The following is a 17293-nucleotide window of genomic DNA, read 5'->3' as shown; positions in this document are numbered from 1 at the left end:
GCAGGACCTGTTTGCAGATGTGCAGTTTTTTGGGGCTTGCTGCAGTGGCAGCAGTACTCTCTATGCAGAGACTTCTAATGATGTGATCGTCCAGAAACTTCATTTCATTGGACGATTTTTTCCCAACTTTTCACTGCAAGTAGCAGAAGCAAAGCAAAGCGACAAATCCACGATTCAGTTTGGCAACAGCAGTGACAACATCACCCTGTTGGTGCTGAAGAGTCACTTTATTTCACAGCGCTGTGCAGTCACACTCAGCAAATCGAACACATTAAACAGACCGGCCCTTGTTTTCTGTTTTGTGACATCTTCACTTTGTGTGTGATTATTCGATGACAGAAGGATTTGTGTTGGATAAAATAATTGTGTTGAGATGCCGGATCTTACAGACATATTCCTCTTTTTGTCTGTGAGCTGCAGCACCTCAAATTCTTGCTCACTCGCTCCCTCATAAAAAGCTGTCACCCTCATCATCCTCACTCATCAAATGCAGTCAGCCGTCACGACTGCAGCCCCACCCTTCAGCAGCGTCTGTGTGTCTGTGCTGTGTGTCTGTGACAGTTACAACAACACATGAAACTGATCACAATCTATTGATTTTTAGCTCCTGTTGTCATCGGGCCTGACCTGTACTGACTGCACACTGCGTGCTTCTGTGTCTCTCATATAAACACACGGTCATGTGTTTATATGTATGTATTGAACATTGTTGTTCAATGTTCAGATTCATCAGCGGCTCCTCTGGAGGTTTTGGTGTCAGCAGTGTTTGGGAAAAATGTTGGAACGCTGTCTCATTTGTTTAATACTCACATAATGGGGGAAAACTGAATTTATGTGAACAATTATTCTTTAATAGTTGATTAAGCTCCTATGATACTTTAAATAGAGAGCTGCTCTGTTGAATGTATCCATGTGCTGTAGAAAAGCTGTTACACAAAAAGGCATCAACCTAACTTCATAAAGTCGTGCACTGGATGAACACGCTGATGTTTTCTGTTTGCCGTCACGTTAATCGGACTTACAGGTTTTCGGTCCCCGACTGATGCGCGCTGCATTATAAGAAGACGAGACGTTGGCAGGAAAGCCTGTAGGCGTTTGCCTTGTGAGGGCGTGATGATTATTATAATCATGGTTTGAGGGTTTGGTTTAGTTAATGGCAGGAAAATGAAGAGCCTTTTTACACGTTTCCATGTAAGCAAGAAGAATAGTTTCTGTAACACCAGCTCTATCAGTCTGTGTGAAGTCCTCAAAGGAGCTTCATCTAAGTGGCATCTTGTGTGAAAAACGACGGTAATTAAAAACCGAACCGTTCCAGTGTGACGGACGTGAAAAACCACTCAAAGGGAAATTTATTATACTTTGTTACAGTGTTACTTTGTCTGTCATGATGAGAGCAGAAATTAGAAACACTGCGTGACTTGATGTGAAATTTATCATAACAGAAATATTGCAGTGCTTTTGGGTATTCTGTCCCACCGAGGCTCCTGTCTGAGGCAGCATCTCTGCACCGAGCCGGCACCACAGTCAGCACCACGTTTGAAAGTAAACAGCGTGCTCACACTCTCTGTCTCCCCTGCACGCACACACACACACACACACACACACACACCGTCAGGCCCGACAAGTGGCCCTCACAAATTAGCCTCAGCAGGAGATGCATCGCCATGGCAACCGTGGCCCTCCCTCTCTCCACGCACAGAAAAAAAAAAGGGGGGAGTGGAGTTGTGGGATTTGAAAGCCTTTGTTAGGCTCTGTGGTGGCAGAGTGTGCGTGTGTGTGTCTGAGGAGAGAGAGGGAGACAGGCAGCAGCTCCGGGAACTTTTCTGTCGTTTGTCTTTAATCTGAAAAACCCTGAAAGATCGCGGCGCTGAGGAGCTACGATGCAAGGTGAGAGGCTGCTGCAGGCTTTGAATGGGAAGTGGTGCATTCAAGTACATGCTTGTTGCACGGGGATTAGATGTCAAGCGGTGGATTTTAGTGTTGTGGTATGAGCGGAGATGCATCTGTGTGTGTGTGTGTGTGTGTGTGTGTGTGTGTGTGTGTGGCTACATGACAGATGCACAAAGCAGGTCTCAGGCTTTTCAGGCAGATTTCACTTCCACTGTTTTGTAGACATATTTGGTTTTTACTGAAAAAAAAGGTTAAATTGATGATTTGAGAAGAAATGTTGGAAACTAAAAGAAAATAATTCCATGCACTTATTTTAATATCTGAAGTAGTTTTTTAACGGTGCAACTACAAATTCAACCTTCATGTTTACCAAACTAATCAGGCAGTACGCTGCAGGACTGATTACAATCATTATATTAATTACTGAAGTTTGCAGGGTCTGTTTAGGCTGATCTGTGTTCTTGTATAGTCAAAGTAACTGTGAGCATATTAGTTTTTACTCAGTCTATTAAAAGATGCAGGCGTGAATTTAAATGCAGGAATTATTCCCACCAGTGTCATTATTCCTGTGAGACTCCATAAAGCGGCGCTCCGGATGAACACACCGCCCTTCTGATGCTTCCTGTTTGTCATCTCATTAATTGGACTTGAAGGATTTCAGTCCCCGAATGATGCACATCGAATTTTGAGGAGGAGAAGAGACACTGGAGAGTTGAGAGGGAGGCGTGGACGCCTTTGCTTTGTGAGTGCGTGATGGTTGTTCTAATCACTGCGAAGCAGCCGTGAGGTTTGATTTGACTTAATGGCAGAATAATGAAGAGGAACGGGTCTAAGAATGCACTTTAGGTGCAAGGTGGTCGATTCTTTAGTTTCTCTCTTGTCTGGTGCAACTTAAGATTATATAATTTTTCATAGACTGAGTACCTTTTGGATTTGAATCTTTACATGTCATTTGGTCCTTTTTTAAACTGCTTTCAGACACTGCAGAGAGCAGGCACTCAGCAAAGGAACTGATGGATTAACTGATCGTTTAAATGTCTTCACCATCATTGGTTTGTTGATGATTTCTCTTTCTCTTGTAAAGCTCAGACCTGTTTGTTGGGTGAGTTTTAGGGTTTATTATAACTGAGACTCGTTTAGTTCATCACTGAAATACCCATCAGCACAGATATTGTCCTGTTTTATTTATTAAGAGGACTTGCCAAAGAATTAAAAGCCAATAATGAAACTGCTGTTTTATTAGTTTCCTTGCAGTCAGCTTACGTTTCTATTGTGTCATTGATGTTTCCAAGAAATTCAAACCCACAAAAATCCTTCTTCAAAGTGGGTTAAGCCTGAGTCCAGCAGGGTCAGGGATTTAGGCTGGATTTATGTCCACCTATGAGCGAAAACATTGTTCCGGGGAATCCCCCAAACTCTTTGGAGGAGCCCCCACTGAGCGGTGAGTGATAATGGAGCTGGCTCCCACAGTCAGACCTGGATGCTCACAGGCAAACGGGCTCCTGACAAAGAGGCTCCAGATGCCTTCAGTCCTCCTAGTAAAGCAGGAATGTTGATCCTTGAAGGGATGGAAAGCTTTCAGAAAGCACCCAACTTTAAAAGTATTTTTGTATTTATTGTAGAAAATTGAATATTGATTCTAGTTCCTGAAATGTTTGGATTTCTTGTTTTAATACCACTGTAAACTGAGTGTCTGTGGACTTTATGTTGGACAAAATAAGCTTTGCTGTGGATTTTGGGAAATGTGCAAGTGTAAAAAAGATGATTAATCAGAACGCACTGAGGTGCAGCCTGTGCAAATATTTTACTGAACAGCAGTTGCAGTCTCTCTGTGTCCAAGAAGATCTCTGTTTGTTTGTTTGTTACTTTCTAGGTGATGATGTTCAGTTTTCAGTTCCTGCACTGGGGGCCAGTGAACCACAGCACTGATAGCTGTGAGCTTAAACGTGCATTACAACCATAATTAACTTCTCTTTGACAGTCCTTCATTTCTTTGGAGGTCTTTTCAGGTTCTTCCATGTTTCCATAAATATTCTAGAAACTCAACACTTTGTTAAAATAAGCATTTTATTTAATGCTGACACTATAGATAAAACAGCTGATAACCTGCATTAACAGTGAACCTGTTCTCAGTCTGCTTCTTAGTTCTCACACAGCAGCGATGTAACCAGAATATCTGCTCACATACTTCCTGCCTGTGCGTCAATTATTTTTTTAAACAATGCAGATACATTTAAAAGCTAAACACACAACAGCTGATAGCACGCACCAAAGTGCTGAAGATCAATACAACAAATGGAAACCAGAAACTTCCAGTGCCAAAAATCTGTATCTGATTATCAGCTGTTTAAAAATGCTAAACTTTAACTATGAGCCTCGTTTAATGCGGTAACTTTGATTGCACTTCACAAAAGGTGGAAAGGACTTTTTTATATCTGAACCTTCAACAGCAGCTGCAACTAAAATATTGCTTTATGATTTTTGTCGTGTTCTCTGCTCTGCTAAGCAGATCTAAGCCTTTTAGTGGTTTAGTGACTTTTACTGCGTCTATCCTGAGATTTATTCCAAATAAGGGAGCAGTGACGCAGCTCAGTGCACTCTCACTGGGACTGAAGGACGCACAGCTCATCCTGAGTTTGGTTGTTTTTTTCATGTTTGCCTTTTTAACCCCCGCCAGTTCCCAACCCCCTCAGAAGCAAACTACCACGCCCCCCATTTGTCCTGCTGAATGCCCCGAGCTTGGCATCTTTTAGCTGGGAGAGAGAGTCCGAATCTACCCCTCAGGCTTTTGTTGTCGTGCACCTGTGGAGGTCTGGGATGCTCGGTCTGCCTCTGGAAGCTGATTTATGTCACTGTTGTTGTTCTGAGCTGAGGGATTGTTAGATTCTTGGAAACTCTTGCCAGAGCAGGTATCCTTACAACTTGACAGCCCTCTCAGATTTGAAAAAATTGTGACATGTAGTGATCCAAAATGAATTCTTTTATATCCACATGAAAATGGGAAAACGTCTCCTCTGTTGAAACTAAGCCACAGACTCGGCCACATATGTTTGGCCATTAATTAAATTTGATTTAGTCATAAAAGTGATTAGCTCTTTGCTCCAAAGAGGGAAATGTTGAAGAATTTTACAAGCAACAGTTTGACATTATGCAAAAATAATTAGTTTATGTGAAAATATTTGGACGTTAGTCAAAATCTGTGAGGTCTAAAGGCTATATTCATGTGTCAAATACTTTCACATGACTCTGGGTAAAGTCAAAAGGCCATTTGTTCTGCGTGAGACCCTGCAGGGATACAATTTCACCTCGTCTATTATTCCCTCTCCTTTCCTGCTGATTGCTTTCACTCAATGCTAAAAATACTGACTGAAAAAATGAAACTTTCTAAAACAGAAAATGTGATGGATGGAGAAAAAGTCTCTCTGACATGCTTGCTGCAGTGGCAGCATATTGAAACTTGTTAAAAATCAGAAAGAACAGACAGAGATGGAGCAGTTTGATTCACCAAGCTGCTCGGGCAACTGAAGCAGAGAAAGAAAGAGGAGCATCCAGACAAAGTGGGATCTGACATCCCAGAAGCTGCCAAAAGCTGAGTAAAAAGAGGAAACGATAGTGGGGCCAAAGAAAGCCAGGAGGCAGCTTCCTGACACCGCTCGTCTTTGTATCGCCGCAGGCCGACCGTATGCAAATGCAGGTTATGCTAATGAGGTCCACTCTGTGGCCAGTGGCAGTAAAAAGGGCGCCATTCAATCACTCGGTCGAGATCTGGTGGTGAATTGGCCGGCCTTCATCTCAGCGGCTCGAATGGGCCGTCAGTGGGCTATCAGGGGGAGACGTCACTGAATAAAGGGGGCATTACGATCGAGTATGAAAGCACCCTCTTATTTGGAGTCCCCCTCTACGCCCACCGAGGTCACAGGGTGAGAGGGCTCCCCGGCAAAATGGCTTTCTCTGAATGCACTTCTGTAAGTAATAATGGAATCTCAGAGCCAAGTGTGTTTTTGGAGAGGGGAGGGATGATTCATTGCTGCTGCTGTCATACGCATCTCTGTCTCTCTGAGTTCAGAGTTTTGAATGACTGGTATGCAGATGGATGCGTGTGTGCGCGAGTTTAAAGGGACTGAAGTTTCATCAGACTTAGCTGCAGACATCATATGATACGGGTGGATTGTTTCAGCATATTTAGCTTCTTTCAGTGCCTACATTTGCTTCCTTTACTGTTACAGTTCATTCTCATTGCTCACATTAACTGAATTTCCAGTAGTCGACTGCTGCTTCAAGCAAATGAGCTCTGACAGCCTCACTGCACACTAACAACATGCAGCATCTGAAGACCAGATAACCAAAGTTAGAGGAAGTGCATTTGTTTTAGCCAGCTGAAGGCGTTTTCTCAGCGTTTCAGCTCTGTTGTGTGCATCAACTGTTTTGTCCTCTGGTGTTCAGAGTGTGATGTGTTGCTGCTCTCTCTTCTTCAGCCACACTCACAGAGTGACACACAGCAAAGTGCAGCAACATTACACCATGTTCAGTACTCACACAAAATAAAATCAGCTTCCACTACTTCACTGAGCACTGTGCTGAATGATAAGGTCACAATGTGGAAGGCAATTCACATCGTTAGTATGGCTGTAACAGTGTGTGTGTGTGTGTGTGTGTGTGTGTGTGTGTGTGTGTGTGTGTGTGTGTGTGTGTGTGTGTGCGCTCTGGTGTTAAAGTGTCGTTGAAGAATGAAAATCATCAGCTGTTGTTGCAGGATGCAGACAGATCCTCGATCAGCTGAAGTTTGTTGTTTGTTCTTGTTTTTCTGACATAATCTGTTATTTGAACACAGAAATATTCGTCTGATTATTTTCCTTTTATTTCTCTTCAAAGATGCCTGATCAGTTTGACCAGACCTTGGTTCTCAACCAACTCAGGTATTCCGGCATGTTGGAAACGGTCAAGATTCGACGCACCGGCTTCCCCGTCCGGAGAACTGTCCAGGACTTCTGCTCGAGGTTTGTACCAGCTGCACCGCATATTCACTCCATAAAAGCACACACACATAAGCCCACGTAGTATTTATGCTCACGTTTGTCATGTTTCCACTGCTCTACTGAAAAGTTTGCAGCTTCAGACCCCAAAACAGGTGCAGGATCATTTAAATTCCTGACATCCTTCCTTCCCCCTGCTTCTTCTTCAGGTACAAAGTACTGATGCGTGGTTCATCGATGCCAGATGACCCCAGAGGGTGCTGCACCCAGCTGCTGCACCTCTATGACAGCAGCCGGGCAGAGTGGCAGCTGGGCAAGACCAAGGTGAGTGTTTGCTGTTAGAACCCATTCAGGAAGAGTGGAACCCAGATTATTTCCCTATAGCAACACTTTATAGATGCCCATTAAATGCATGACATGCAGTCAGCGTTAAAGTTACTGTTTTGAAAAGAGCTATAAGGTTAGAGTTAAAAAGGTAACGAGAAAAACGTTAAGCCAAAATGTTGGCTCCTAGTAGCTAAGAGCTGATCCAGGTCCAGTCCAGATTATCCTCCTGGGTAAAAAGATCCTGCAGCTTTTTTTGGTTTGGTTGTTTGTGTTTTTTAGGTAAAAGGGTGCAAAAAAAGACTAATAGGTGTTGCTTGGCAGTGAAGTTTGCTGTGTTGGTATAGTTTAAATTAGCCTTATAAAAGTGTTTCTGAAAACTACACAGAAACATCAGTTCAAAGATTGCTGGTTTCCCTCAGCCTTTCCTCACAGATGTGCATTTCCTGTCTATCAGCAGTGAAATATTTCCTTCTGATCAGTTCTCTACAGTGTGATTGGCATTTTCCTGTCAAACGCTGAGCTCCTGAATGCCTCTGTCTCCATACTGGATGCTCTTTTCTAACATGGAATATGACTGGATGCAGATTGAACATCACCGCTGTGGGATGCCAGTTCATTTTGGCTGCTCTCTGCTCCCCTCAAGGCTGAATTTGGATTCATATACCTTACACAGTCAGCTCGATGAAACCATTGCAGAGGCTGTACCTGTGCGTGTGTGTGCACGTGTGTGTGCACGTGTGTGTGTGTGTGTGTGTGTGTGTGTGTGATTGGGGTCCAGAGCACCTGAAGCGTAGAATCCAATAATTATTGGATCCAGTTTTCATCCCTTCACTCTCTGCTTCCACTACACCGGATCAGGAACGAATACTGCCAGGGTGTGTGTGTGTGTGTGTGTGTGTGTGTGTGTGTGTGTGTGTGTGTGTGTGTGTGTGTGTGTGTGTTGGGGGAATGACAGATGGGGGATACAGATCACTAATCACAGCATGACCGTGTGATGCTGCAGGAGGTGACAGCAGTGAAGGATAAGTGTGTTTGTGGGTGGACAGATGAACGGATGAGTGGTCATTAGTGCAGAATGTGTATCAGTGTGTGTCCAGGAGCAACAATAGCACAGGAAACGTATCCCATCACAGCCCTGAGTGTGTGTTTGGTTACCAGTTTGGTGACTTTGGCTGAATAGTTAATGGATTCCTCTGCTGCATGTAGTCCATTTAAAAAGCAGTTTAAATGCTTTTCGTCATGTCAGTGACAATCTTCAACTCTTTATCCATTATTTTCAGATTAAATTAGCTTTTTAGCTAAAAATGAACTTAAAGTGCACACTGACAATAAGATAAATGTTACCGCAGCTTCATGAATGACGGCACGCTTCTAAACGGTAAATGGACGGTACTCCTGCAGCACCTTTCTGCAGAGCACTCAAAGCACTCTGTACTACAGATCTCACCCACCCGTTCACTGCTTCTGTCTATGCCTGACATTCACACTCAGATGTATCGGGGGCAGATTTGCTCTCTGCATGCAGACTGTTAGTCAGGAATTGATCCACCAACCTTCCAGTCAGTAGATGACCTGCTCTACCACCTAACCCGCAGCCATCCCAGAATATGTGTATTTTATATATTTTAGCTTTTTGTCTATCAAGTGTAGTTAGCATCATCGTACCTGCCCACTGTGGTAAACGTCTCAAAACAGGAAAAGTTCACAGATTTCAAAGAATATGACAATAATACATGAAATATAGGTAATATAGACCCTGCTGAAAAAACATTAAGGGTCTTGTTGTTGCCTCTCTGGTGCACTTGTCACATGGATCCACAGTGGTTTATGCTTCCTGAGTGGACACACTGATATCGCTGAAGTTTAACTGACTCTGTTGCAACTCAGTCATTCCTGAAAAGGGTTTAAAAGCGAGTTCAGTTTTTATATCTCAGAACGTCTAAAATACTCAAATGATCATTGGATATTTAGGGCATCCAAAAATATCCATTCATATTACATTTTTGCTGTTGATGCTTAACATAAATGAACATGAATGTTCAGTATACTGTAAGTGGAGATAAATGTTTTATTGCAGGTACTTTGTAGACTGAGAGACCAGGTTTACAGAACAGTTGGGACCCTGCATGTATCACAGCTTCCTGCTCTCAGATCCTGATTATTATGAAACTGAAACACAGATTGGTTTGCAGATTTTTCTAAAATTTCCTATAAAACATTCAACCTGAATGGTCTTTGTAGACCTTCTAGCTCTGAGATTATTCTCTCCACTGAACCGCAGGCCCGTCCCTGCCGCTGTGACTGCCTGTAAACTCCTAAATCAATTCTATCTCCCTCAGAGGGATTAGTCCACTTTGTCCAGTGAGATTTACATCGAGGCAGCCTGCAGCTCCTTTCATTCGGCACATGTCCTGGCTGTTGTCTTAGACTTATGTCTTGCTTTTTTTACTGCCTCAAACTTAATTTCCTGGAAAGGATGTGCCTCTGCTTTCTTCTCCCAGCGTTCAGTTCCCTCCACGGGCCCGACCTCTGACAGTCAGCGGTGCTCCTTAAAGGCCCCAACAGCAAGAATCAGAATGCGGCGCGGCTCAGCGAGGCCTCCGTTGCGCTAATTAGCATAGTAATGATTAAAAAGGATTATTCGTTGCTTTCTTTAGGATGCAAATGTGTGCCCTTACACACGAGGCTGCACACTCTGAGCCTGTGTGCTTCGTGCTGGGAGCTGTTGTGTGTTTTGTGTGGTGTTTATATTTGCATGTTTTGCACTTGGAGCTCGTGTTGTGAGTAAACATAAATCAGCAGATTCACAAAGAGCTGGTTTCCACAAAGCTAATCTTTCTGCCTGATAGCAGCACATATATAAAGACAGTGGAAAAACATAAAGCTGCTGTAAAAGAAATAGAAGGACAAATTGGATTTTTATTTCATAGTTTGTTTTTTTTAAGTGACTTTATGCTTCTCATTCAACAACTCAGCCCTAACCTTTACTGTGCAGACTGATGCTCGGGCTCTATAATCTAATACACTGCAGCTGTTTTAGCTTCTGTGGCTCATCATTGGAGAGCCTACGGCACAACCTACACATGCCGATGCCATAACCTGCATTCATACTTCTGCATGCTGTTCTGTGTGTTAATTGTGGTTGTGTCCTGGTGTTTTATATGCAGTGCCGGCCGTGATAGAAACAATAAAATGCCAGGACTTTATTCCCTCTCTTTGCTGTGATGGTTTATTTTTATTGTTTGTTTGTTTGTTTGTTTTTTATTTGGAGGCATTCCCTCTCAGCCATTCCAATAGTTTCTGCAGTCTCCCTCTGGGAATGTGCTGACAGTCCTTTCTGGGAGAGTTTTGATCTTCTCTCACTGATAAAATCACAAACGGCAGTGAAAAAGTAGCCAGAAATGTGCAGGAGGATTTGACAGTCCTGCACAGACACAATAGTTGCTGCACTCATGCGTCAGGTTACGGTGCAGCTTCAGAGGGGTTCGCAGTTACGTTGTAGCCACGGCGTAAAGAAGCATAAATTCCCTGTGATTTTAAACTATCAACACTTCACTGCTCTCAGAGGTTTATTTGGTCATTAGTTTGTGGTGGTTAATGTTCACTGGAGGATGAGTTTGGGACATTGGAGGCTGCCAGCTTTAGGCAATGACACATATTTTAGCTGGTCCCTTATTCACAAGGGGTCACCATAATGGTTCGCATGTTTGATTTGGCACAGGAATTTATGCCAGATTTATCATGAATGTGAAGACAATTTATGTCTTCTCTGTGCTTTATACAAAAATATATATTTACTGGAAATAGTCTGATTTAGGTGAGAGTGCTGTCAGGGTGGAGGGTGCAGGAGACAGCATGATGCTTCAGTCTTGATGAAGGCTGTTTAATGACCGACCTCTCTGTTGGATGTTTGTGTGCATCTCTTTTCACTCATGGCTGCAGTGGTCTGTTTGACGTATACTTTGCTGATAATTTTGCTTCTATATGATATTTTGCTCTGAATATTTTGGTTCCAGGCTGCTCTGATTCAGAGGCTTTTTCATCCTGATGACCGAGTTCCTGGAGAGACTCCAGAGGTTTTGTGTGTCTGCGTGAGCACGTGCCTGAGCATGTAATGGATGTTTCCCTGTTAATTAACCTGCTCACAAGTGACATCCACATCACCCCGACAAGTTTACATTTCCCCCGAAAATCTCATTAGTGCTTCACTGCTGAGGATCCAACACACACACACACACACACACACTATTCAACAGGAGAAAGGCATTGTGTGCTCCTGTACCCCTGTAGCACCATGATATTTCCCCACCGTCTCAGTCGACTGAGACTGCGTCCCATATCTCATTTTCCTCCCTCCCTAATCGGATTAACCCCCAGCGGCCCTCACTGGGCCCAGTTTCCCTATCAATGGACGACAGCTCGGCTCCTGGAGCGGGCAGCTGCACTAAGTGCCTGTAAGATCGGTCTTTTCATGGAGAGATGTAGCTGAAATCAGTGGCTGCAGTAATCTGCAGTCTTTAGTAGCGGGAACAAAGAGAGAGGAGGATCTGGATTTGATTTGTGTCGGCTGCTTTGTTTGGCTCTGTTGTTCTGCTGTGAGCGGCTGTCTGTTAAATGGTACCGTTATAGAAAAAGAAGCAGCCTGCCTCTTTTTAATTCTCCTCACTTGTAAATCTTTTATTCATAATGTGTGGGTGATACAGCATAAGGAATGGATGAACTATGTTAAGCGGCTGAGATTTGAACAAATTGTGCCGTGTGACACAGACAGTATCTAATCTTTCTTGTTTTAATACCATAAACATTTACTTTATAACCACGGTACAGTTTCAAAAGTGAAGTGGGAGTAGTAAGCAAAATATATGTAACTGATTTATATTAAAAATGCAATTAAATTGTTAATATATATATATATATATATATATATATATATATATATATATATATATATATATATATATATATATATATAAAATATGATGTTGAATGCCTTGTAACCTTGTAGCAGTATTTTATTTTCTGGTGACTAATTTCTTGGATCAATAACTCACACTCTACCTCATAACCCTGTGGTCTGATGAAATAAGTAAGGACGTTACTTAATGAGTTGATATCTGGAAATAGAGCTGAAACCGATCAGTTGATCAGTTGGCCAATCTGTGTCAAATATTCCCTGCTTTCAGTCCTACTTTGTGTGGCTAATAGAAAGTGGTTCTGACATTTTTTTACTGTGGTGTTTATGAACTAAACTCGGGCATTAGGTATAGAAGGATCATTGTTGGTCCAGTCGTGCAGAACTGAGTTAATTTAAAATTTTACCTTAACTTATTTTACCTAAAAAAAAAAAAAAAAAAAGGTCCTAATGCACCATCCTACTAAACCATAAGGATGACACATTAAATTATGCTGTGTGTTGTGCAAACATGTCATGAGATGTTCTTTAAGTCATTACAGTCAACATAAACTTTAAAGATTATTGATCTTTCATTTGTTGATGTGTAACAGTAATTCAGTAACACTCACGTTTTTTCTTTATTTCTCTTTCTTCTGTCTCAGGTCTTCCTTCGGGAGTCTCTGGAGCATCGCCTGGAGAAGCAGAGGGAGGTGGAGGTGCTGAAAGCAGCCATGATCATCCAGGCCCATGTCATGGGCTTCATGGCCAGGTACAAAAATTAAAAATAAAAATATTAAAAATCATCTCTGAAGCAGTTTTAATCTTCACGTAAACCAAAATGCTCCTGACTCGGTGCTTGTCGTCCGTACAGGAAGCAGTACAAGAAGCTGCTGCAGTGTGTTGTGGTCATCCAGAGGAACTATCGGGCTTTCTACTGGAGGAGGAAGTTCTTGCTGCTCCGCTGGGCAGCGCTCACCTTCCAGAAGCATCTGCGAGGGCAGCTGGCCCGTCGGACCTACACCCGGATGCTGGAGGAGAGGAGGAAAAGGGAGGAGGAGGAGCGCCGCAAGTGGATGGAAGAGATGGAGAGGTGGGCTGCTCAGGCTCAGTATATATCCAATATATATACTAACTAAAAAATTATTACTTTCTAACCACTGCAGCTATTGCAGTTTAGCAGTGAACCACTGAATTTAAATCAATGCCTTTATTGGTGCATATCTGCACCCTTTGTGTAGTACAGAGATGTACTTTTGTCCTTTCGATAGATAGTGGACTGTATTCTATATTCTAAGTGGGTTTCTGGTATTTTAATTCCACAGCGAGACAGGAAATGTAATCACTCTCTGTCTGTGTGTTTGTGCCCTGCAGGGAGAGACAGAGGCTGGAGGCTGAGAGACTCAGCAGAGAGGTATGATAAAAACTGATTTATGTGGAAAATACTGTGTATAACTTTTATTGGCTGATTGTTTCCTGAGCAGCTCAGTCTCTGCAGGCTTATCTGATCAGTAAAGAGCACAGAGGGTACAATTAGATTTCCTATTATATTCTTCAGCTAAGACACAGGCCTCTGCTTACTGTAACAGGCTTCAGTTTATTGTCATACAAAGCAGTGAAGAAGTGTTAATAAAAAGCAGCCTATATCTGCTCAGGTCATGTGTAACCTCCTTATAACAGTTAACCTAATAACCTAATAATTGAAAATGTTTTTTGGGACAATGAGCATCAGTTTTAATGGTGATGATGACACAAGTGAAAAAACTGCTCCTGTCTCCTGTTTGTGTTTTCCTGGTTTCAGGCTGAGGAAGCCAGGCGAGCAGAGGAGCTGCGTCGTGCTGAGGAGCTGGCCTCTCTGCTTTTGTCTCAGGCTCAAAACGCAGCAGCAGCTGCAGCATCACCGGACGCCTTTGAGGAGCTGGAGTCAGCGGAAAGCTCTGTGGAGGCGTCGGAAGAGGAGGAGGCAATACGTCCACACGAGGCGTCTCAAGTGGAGGAAATTCTTCGTCTGGAGCGGGAGATCCAAGCGCTGCAGAGGCAGAAGGAGCGTCAGGAGCTCTCTTTGACTGAAGCCTCCCTGAACCGCCTGCAGCGCCTTCGCGACCAGGAGCTGCGGCGGCTGGAGGATGAAGCCTGCAAGGCGGCACAGCAGTTCCTGGACTCACTGAACTTTGACGAGATTGACGAGTGCGTGAGGAACATTGAGAGCTCCTTGGGCGTGGGTGAAGAGGATGAGAAGAAGGAGGACGGCCAGAGGAGAGGCGGTGAAGAAGAAGAGGTCGATGAAGGGTTCGGGGCTGATGACGATGCCTTCAAAGACTCACCAAACCCAAGTGAACACGGCCACTCGGATGGCCAGCGCACGAGCGGGATCCGAACGAGCGATGACTCTTCTGAAGAAGACCCGTACGCCAACGATGCTGTGATACCATCGCTGCCTCCGACCACCGTGCTTCATCACTCTTTGCCAATGATGCCTTCAGCCTGCCACAGCGCCTCATCCAGCGGGGACTCAGCTTACTGCCATCCTCAGGCTTCATCTGAGGCTCAGTCCGATGAGCTGGTGGAGCTGATACCTCCTGATGAGGATTCGGACTATGACCAGGACGACTATGATGAGGGTGCCATCGTGTCTAGTGGTAGCATGGCTTTCTCCAACCCTCGCAGTGGGCAGTGGTCTCCGGATTACCGCGGATCTGTCGGCACCTACAACAGCTCAGGGGCTTACCGCTTCAGCTCCGAGGGGGCTCAGTCATCGGTAAGCTGAATCTCAGTGTTTTGTATAAGTTGGAGTTAAATGGGTCAGTTACTGCTCTTGGATATATTATTTTCCCATTAGTCAACCCGCCCCCCCCTTTAAAAAAAGATTTGTTTAAAAGTTGTTAACCTTCATCTACTAAAACTTAGCTGCTAATTACTGACCAACAGCACGAGAAAACTCCAACGTAGTTTAATGTTTGAAGTAACCAAATATTCTGGTACTAATACTGCTAATGCAGTAGTAGTACCAGAGCATTCTGGGTACTTGATGATGACATTTACAGATCGATCCACAAATGATGTGGATGGGTGGCCATAAACGATCTCTTGCTGGACTGAGCAGGTTTAACTTTATCCTCACAGGAATCCAGTGACAGAAAGAAACTTTTCACAGTTATAATGAAGCATTTTATTCAAAAACATGCAAAATAACCCTTTTAGGTCTCGTCAAATTTCTCATTTTTGTTGCTTTTACTCCAGTTTGAGGACAGCGAGGACGACTTCGACAGGTTCGACACAGATGATGAGCTGTCTTATCGTCGGGACTCGGTCTACAGCTGCGTCACGCTCCCGTACTTCCACAGCTTCCTCTACATCAAAGGTAACTCTCCTCGTGGAATTTACTCTTCCTTTAATAAATCTGAACAGGTGTCAGTGAAGGGAATCATCTGTGCAGCTCTAGGACTTGTTTTGATGAATAGGTATAGTACTTTCTCTGTTACCTCTCAGAAAAAAGTGAAAATCACCCCAAGTGTGAAACATTTTTCTGCCGTGAGACTAGTTGGAATTTTTTGGATTCCTCTTCCTTTACTTTCCACCCTCACATCAAATTCGGCCCTCCAGGTGATTCAATGTGTGACAGAGCATTTGAAATCTCATATTTTTCCTCTCCAGGTGGTCTGATGAACACGTGGAAGCGGCGTTGGTGTGTTTTGAAGGACGAGACTTTCCTGTGGTTCAGAGCCAAGCAGGAGGCTCTGAAGCAGGGCTGGCTGCACAAGAAGGGCGGGGGCTCGTCGACGCTGTCCCGCCGCAACTGGAAGCGGCGCTGGTTCGTGCTACGCCAGAGCAAGCTCATGTACTTCGAGAATGACAGCGAGGAGAAGATGAAGGGGGTGCTGGACATGCACAATGCCAAGTAAGAGGAAGGGAACATCCCTGTGAGGGTTTCTGTATGCTCATTCACAGTTATAATAAGAAAGCTGTGAGTTAATCAACTGCATGCAAAATATGCAAAAAAGTATTATTTGATCATGTCCTGGTGGGGAATTTAAAAATGATTGTATTATTGAAGAGAAATAGGAACACAAACCTCTGACAGATCCATGGTGAGACATTTCTGGATGGATCTTTGTATATTCAGAGAAATTCAGTCATTGTTTATCCTTTTTTCTTTGACTTGCAGAGAAATCATCGATAACACCGGGAAGGAGAACGGCATCGACATAGTGATGCCAGAGAGGACCTACCATCTGATCGCCGAGTCTGCTGAGGATGCCAGGTGAGCTGTGTTTGTCTTTGATGTATTGTGCGTACTTTTACACAGTATCCTAAACTGCGACCCTGAGGGTAAAGAGATGCAGCGATGCAGCCACAGTGATTGAATAAACACAAGTAAAGACTAGGATTAAAGGGCTTCAATAGTCAGTGAGCTTAAATGACACAGTTAACTTGGAGTGCTTCAGTGTGCTTTCAGCCAAAGCAATCACGAGGTTTTTGGTGCAGCACCCTCTTTGCAACCAATTTCAGTTTCTCCCAGAGGGGGGGTCACTAGGACTGTGTGACTGAGGCCTTTACTAAGACACTTGCAAACCTGACATTCCTCCCAGCTCAGCTTCCTGAAGTATTCATGTTAAGCTGCATGTTGACACATATTCATAAGTATCAGAATCCAAGTGGTTTTTGTTTGGTGTTGTTTATAGTGGAAGGTTTTCGGTTTGTGGAGTTCATGAAAACTTCTTCGTGCTGATGGTAGTGCACCCCCCACTGCGTATGTGTCTCATAATGCTTTAGTACCTGCTCGTAGAATCAAAGGCATCTTCACACATTACAGAGTAAATGCAGAGCCGTGAACTGTTTTCCACCTTTGGTGAGCAGGACTTAAATGTCCTCCATCTCTGTAATCCTTTTCATGTTATCATAGTAGTGATTATTTGTCACATTATTATTACACTGCTAATCCCGCACTCCCTATTCTCCCACTTGGTCTTTCTCTCCTGGTCCTGATACCGCCTGCTTTGGCATGAACCGACTCACTCAGTCAAAAACTAAGCAGGAGGAATTGTTGCTATAGGGTCAGCGTGACGGTTACCTCTGGCAACTCATTGATTTCCTCTCAGTCCACTTCCACTGTGGCTCAAAAGGGCAGCAAGCACTCTGTCTGAATCTGGGACATAAATCTGTTTGTGCCGTCACATTGTAGAGATCTGACCTCCTTTAGAGGACAAAAGCA

At 43.7% G+C, this 17293-nt stretch overlaps 1 protein-coding gene across 1 annotated transcript in view; it reads left to right on the top strand.

Moving 5' to 3' along the window:
• myo10 (myosin X) overlaps positions 1 to 17293 on the top strand; it is a 125716-nt gene that overhangs the window by 101883 nt on the left and 6540 nt on the right. The window contains exons 20-28 of the mRNA XM_030751891.1: positions 6763 to 6887; positions 7073 to 7187; positions 12747 to 12853; positions 12956 to 13174; positions 13456 to 13495; positions 13883 to 14839; positions 15322 to 15442; positions 15736 to 15979; positions 16247 to 16342. Coding sequence (XP_030607751.1) covers positions 6763 to 6887; positions 7073 to 7187; positions 12747 to 12853; positions 12956 to 13174; positions 13456 to 13495; positions 13883 to 14839; positions 15322 to 15442; positions 15736 to 15979; positions 16247 to 16342 — 2024 coding nt within the window. The remainder of the gene's footprint in view (positions 1 to 6762; positions 6888 to 7072; positions 7188 to 12746; positions 12854 to 12955; positions 13175 to 13455; positions 13496 to 13882; positions 14840 to 15321; positions 15443 to 15735; positions 15980 to 16246; positions 16343 to 17293) is intronic.

Source organism: Archocentrus centrarchus, chromosome 17 (assembly GCF_007364275.1).
Source record: "Archocentrus centrarchus isolate MPI-CPG fArcCen1 chromosome 17, fArcCen1, whole genome shotgun sequence".
In the NCBI taxonomy this organism is placed as follows: domain Eukaryota; kingdom Metazoa; phylum Chordata; class Actinopteri; order Cichliformes; family Cichlidae; genus Archocentrus; species Archocentrus centrarchus.
Note: the sequence above shows the minus strand (reverse complement) of the source record. Positions and strands in the feature narration are given on the sequence as shown.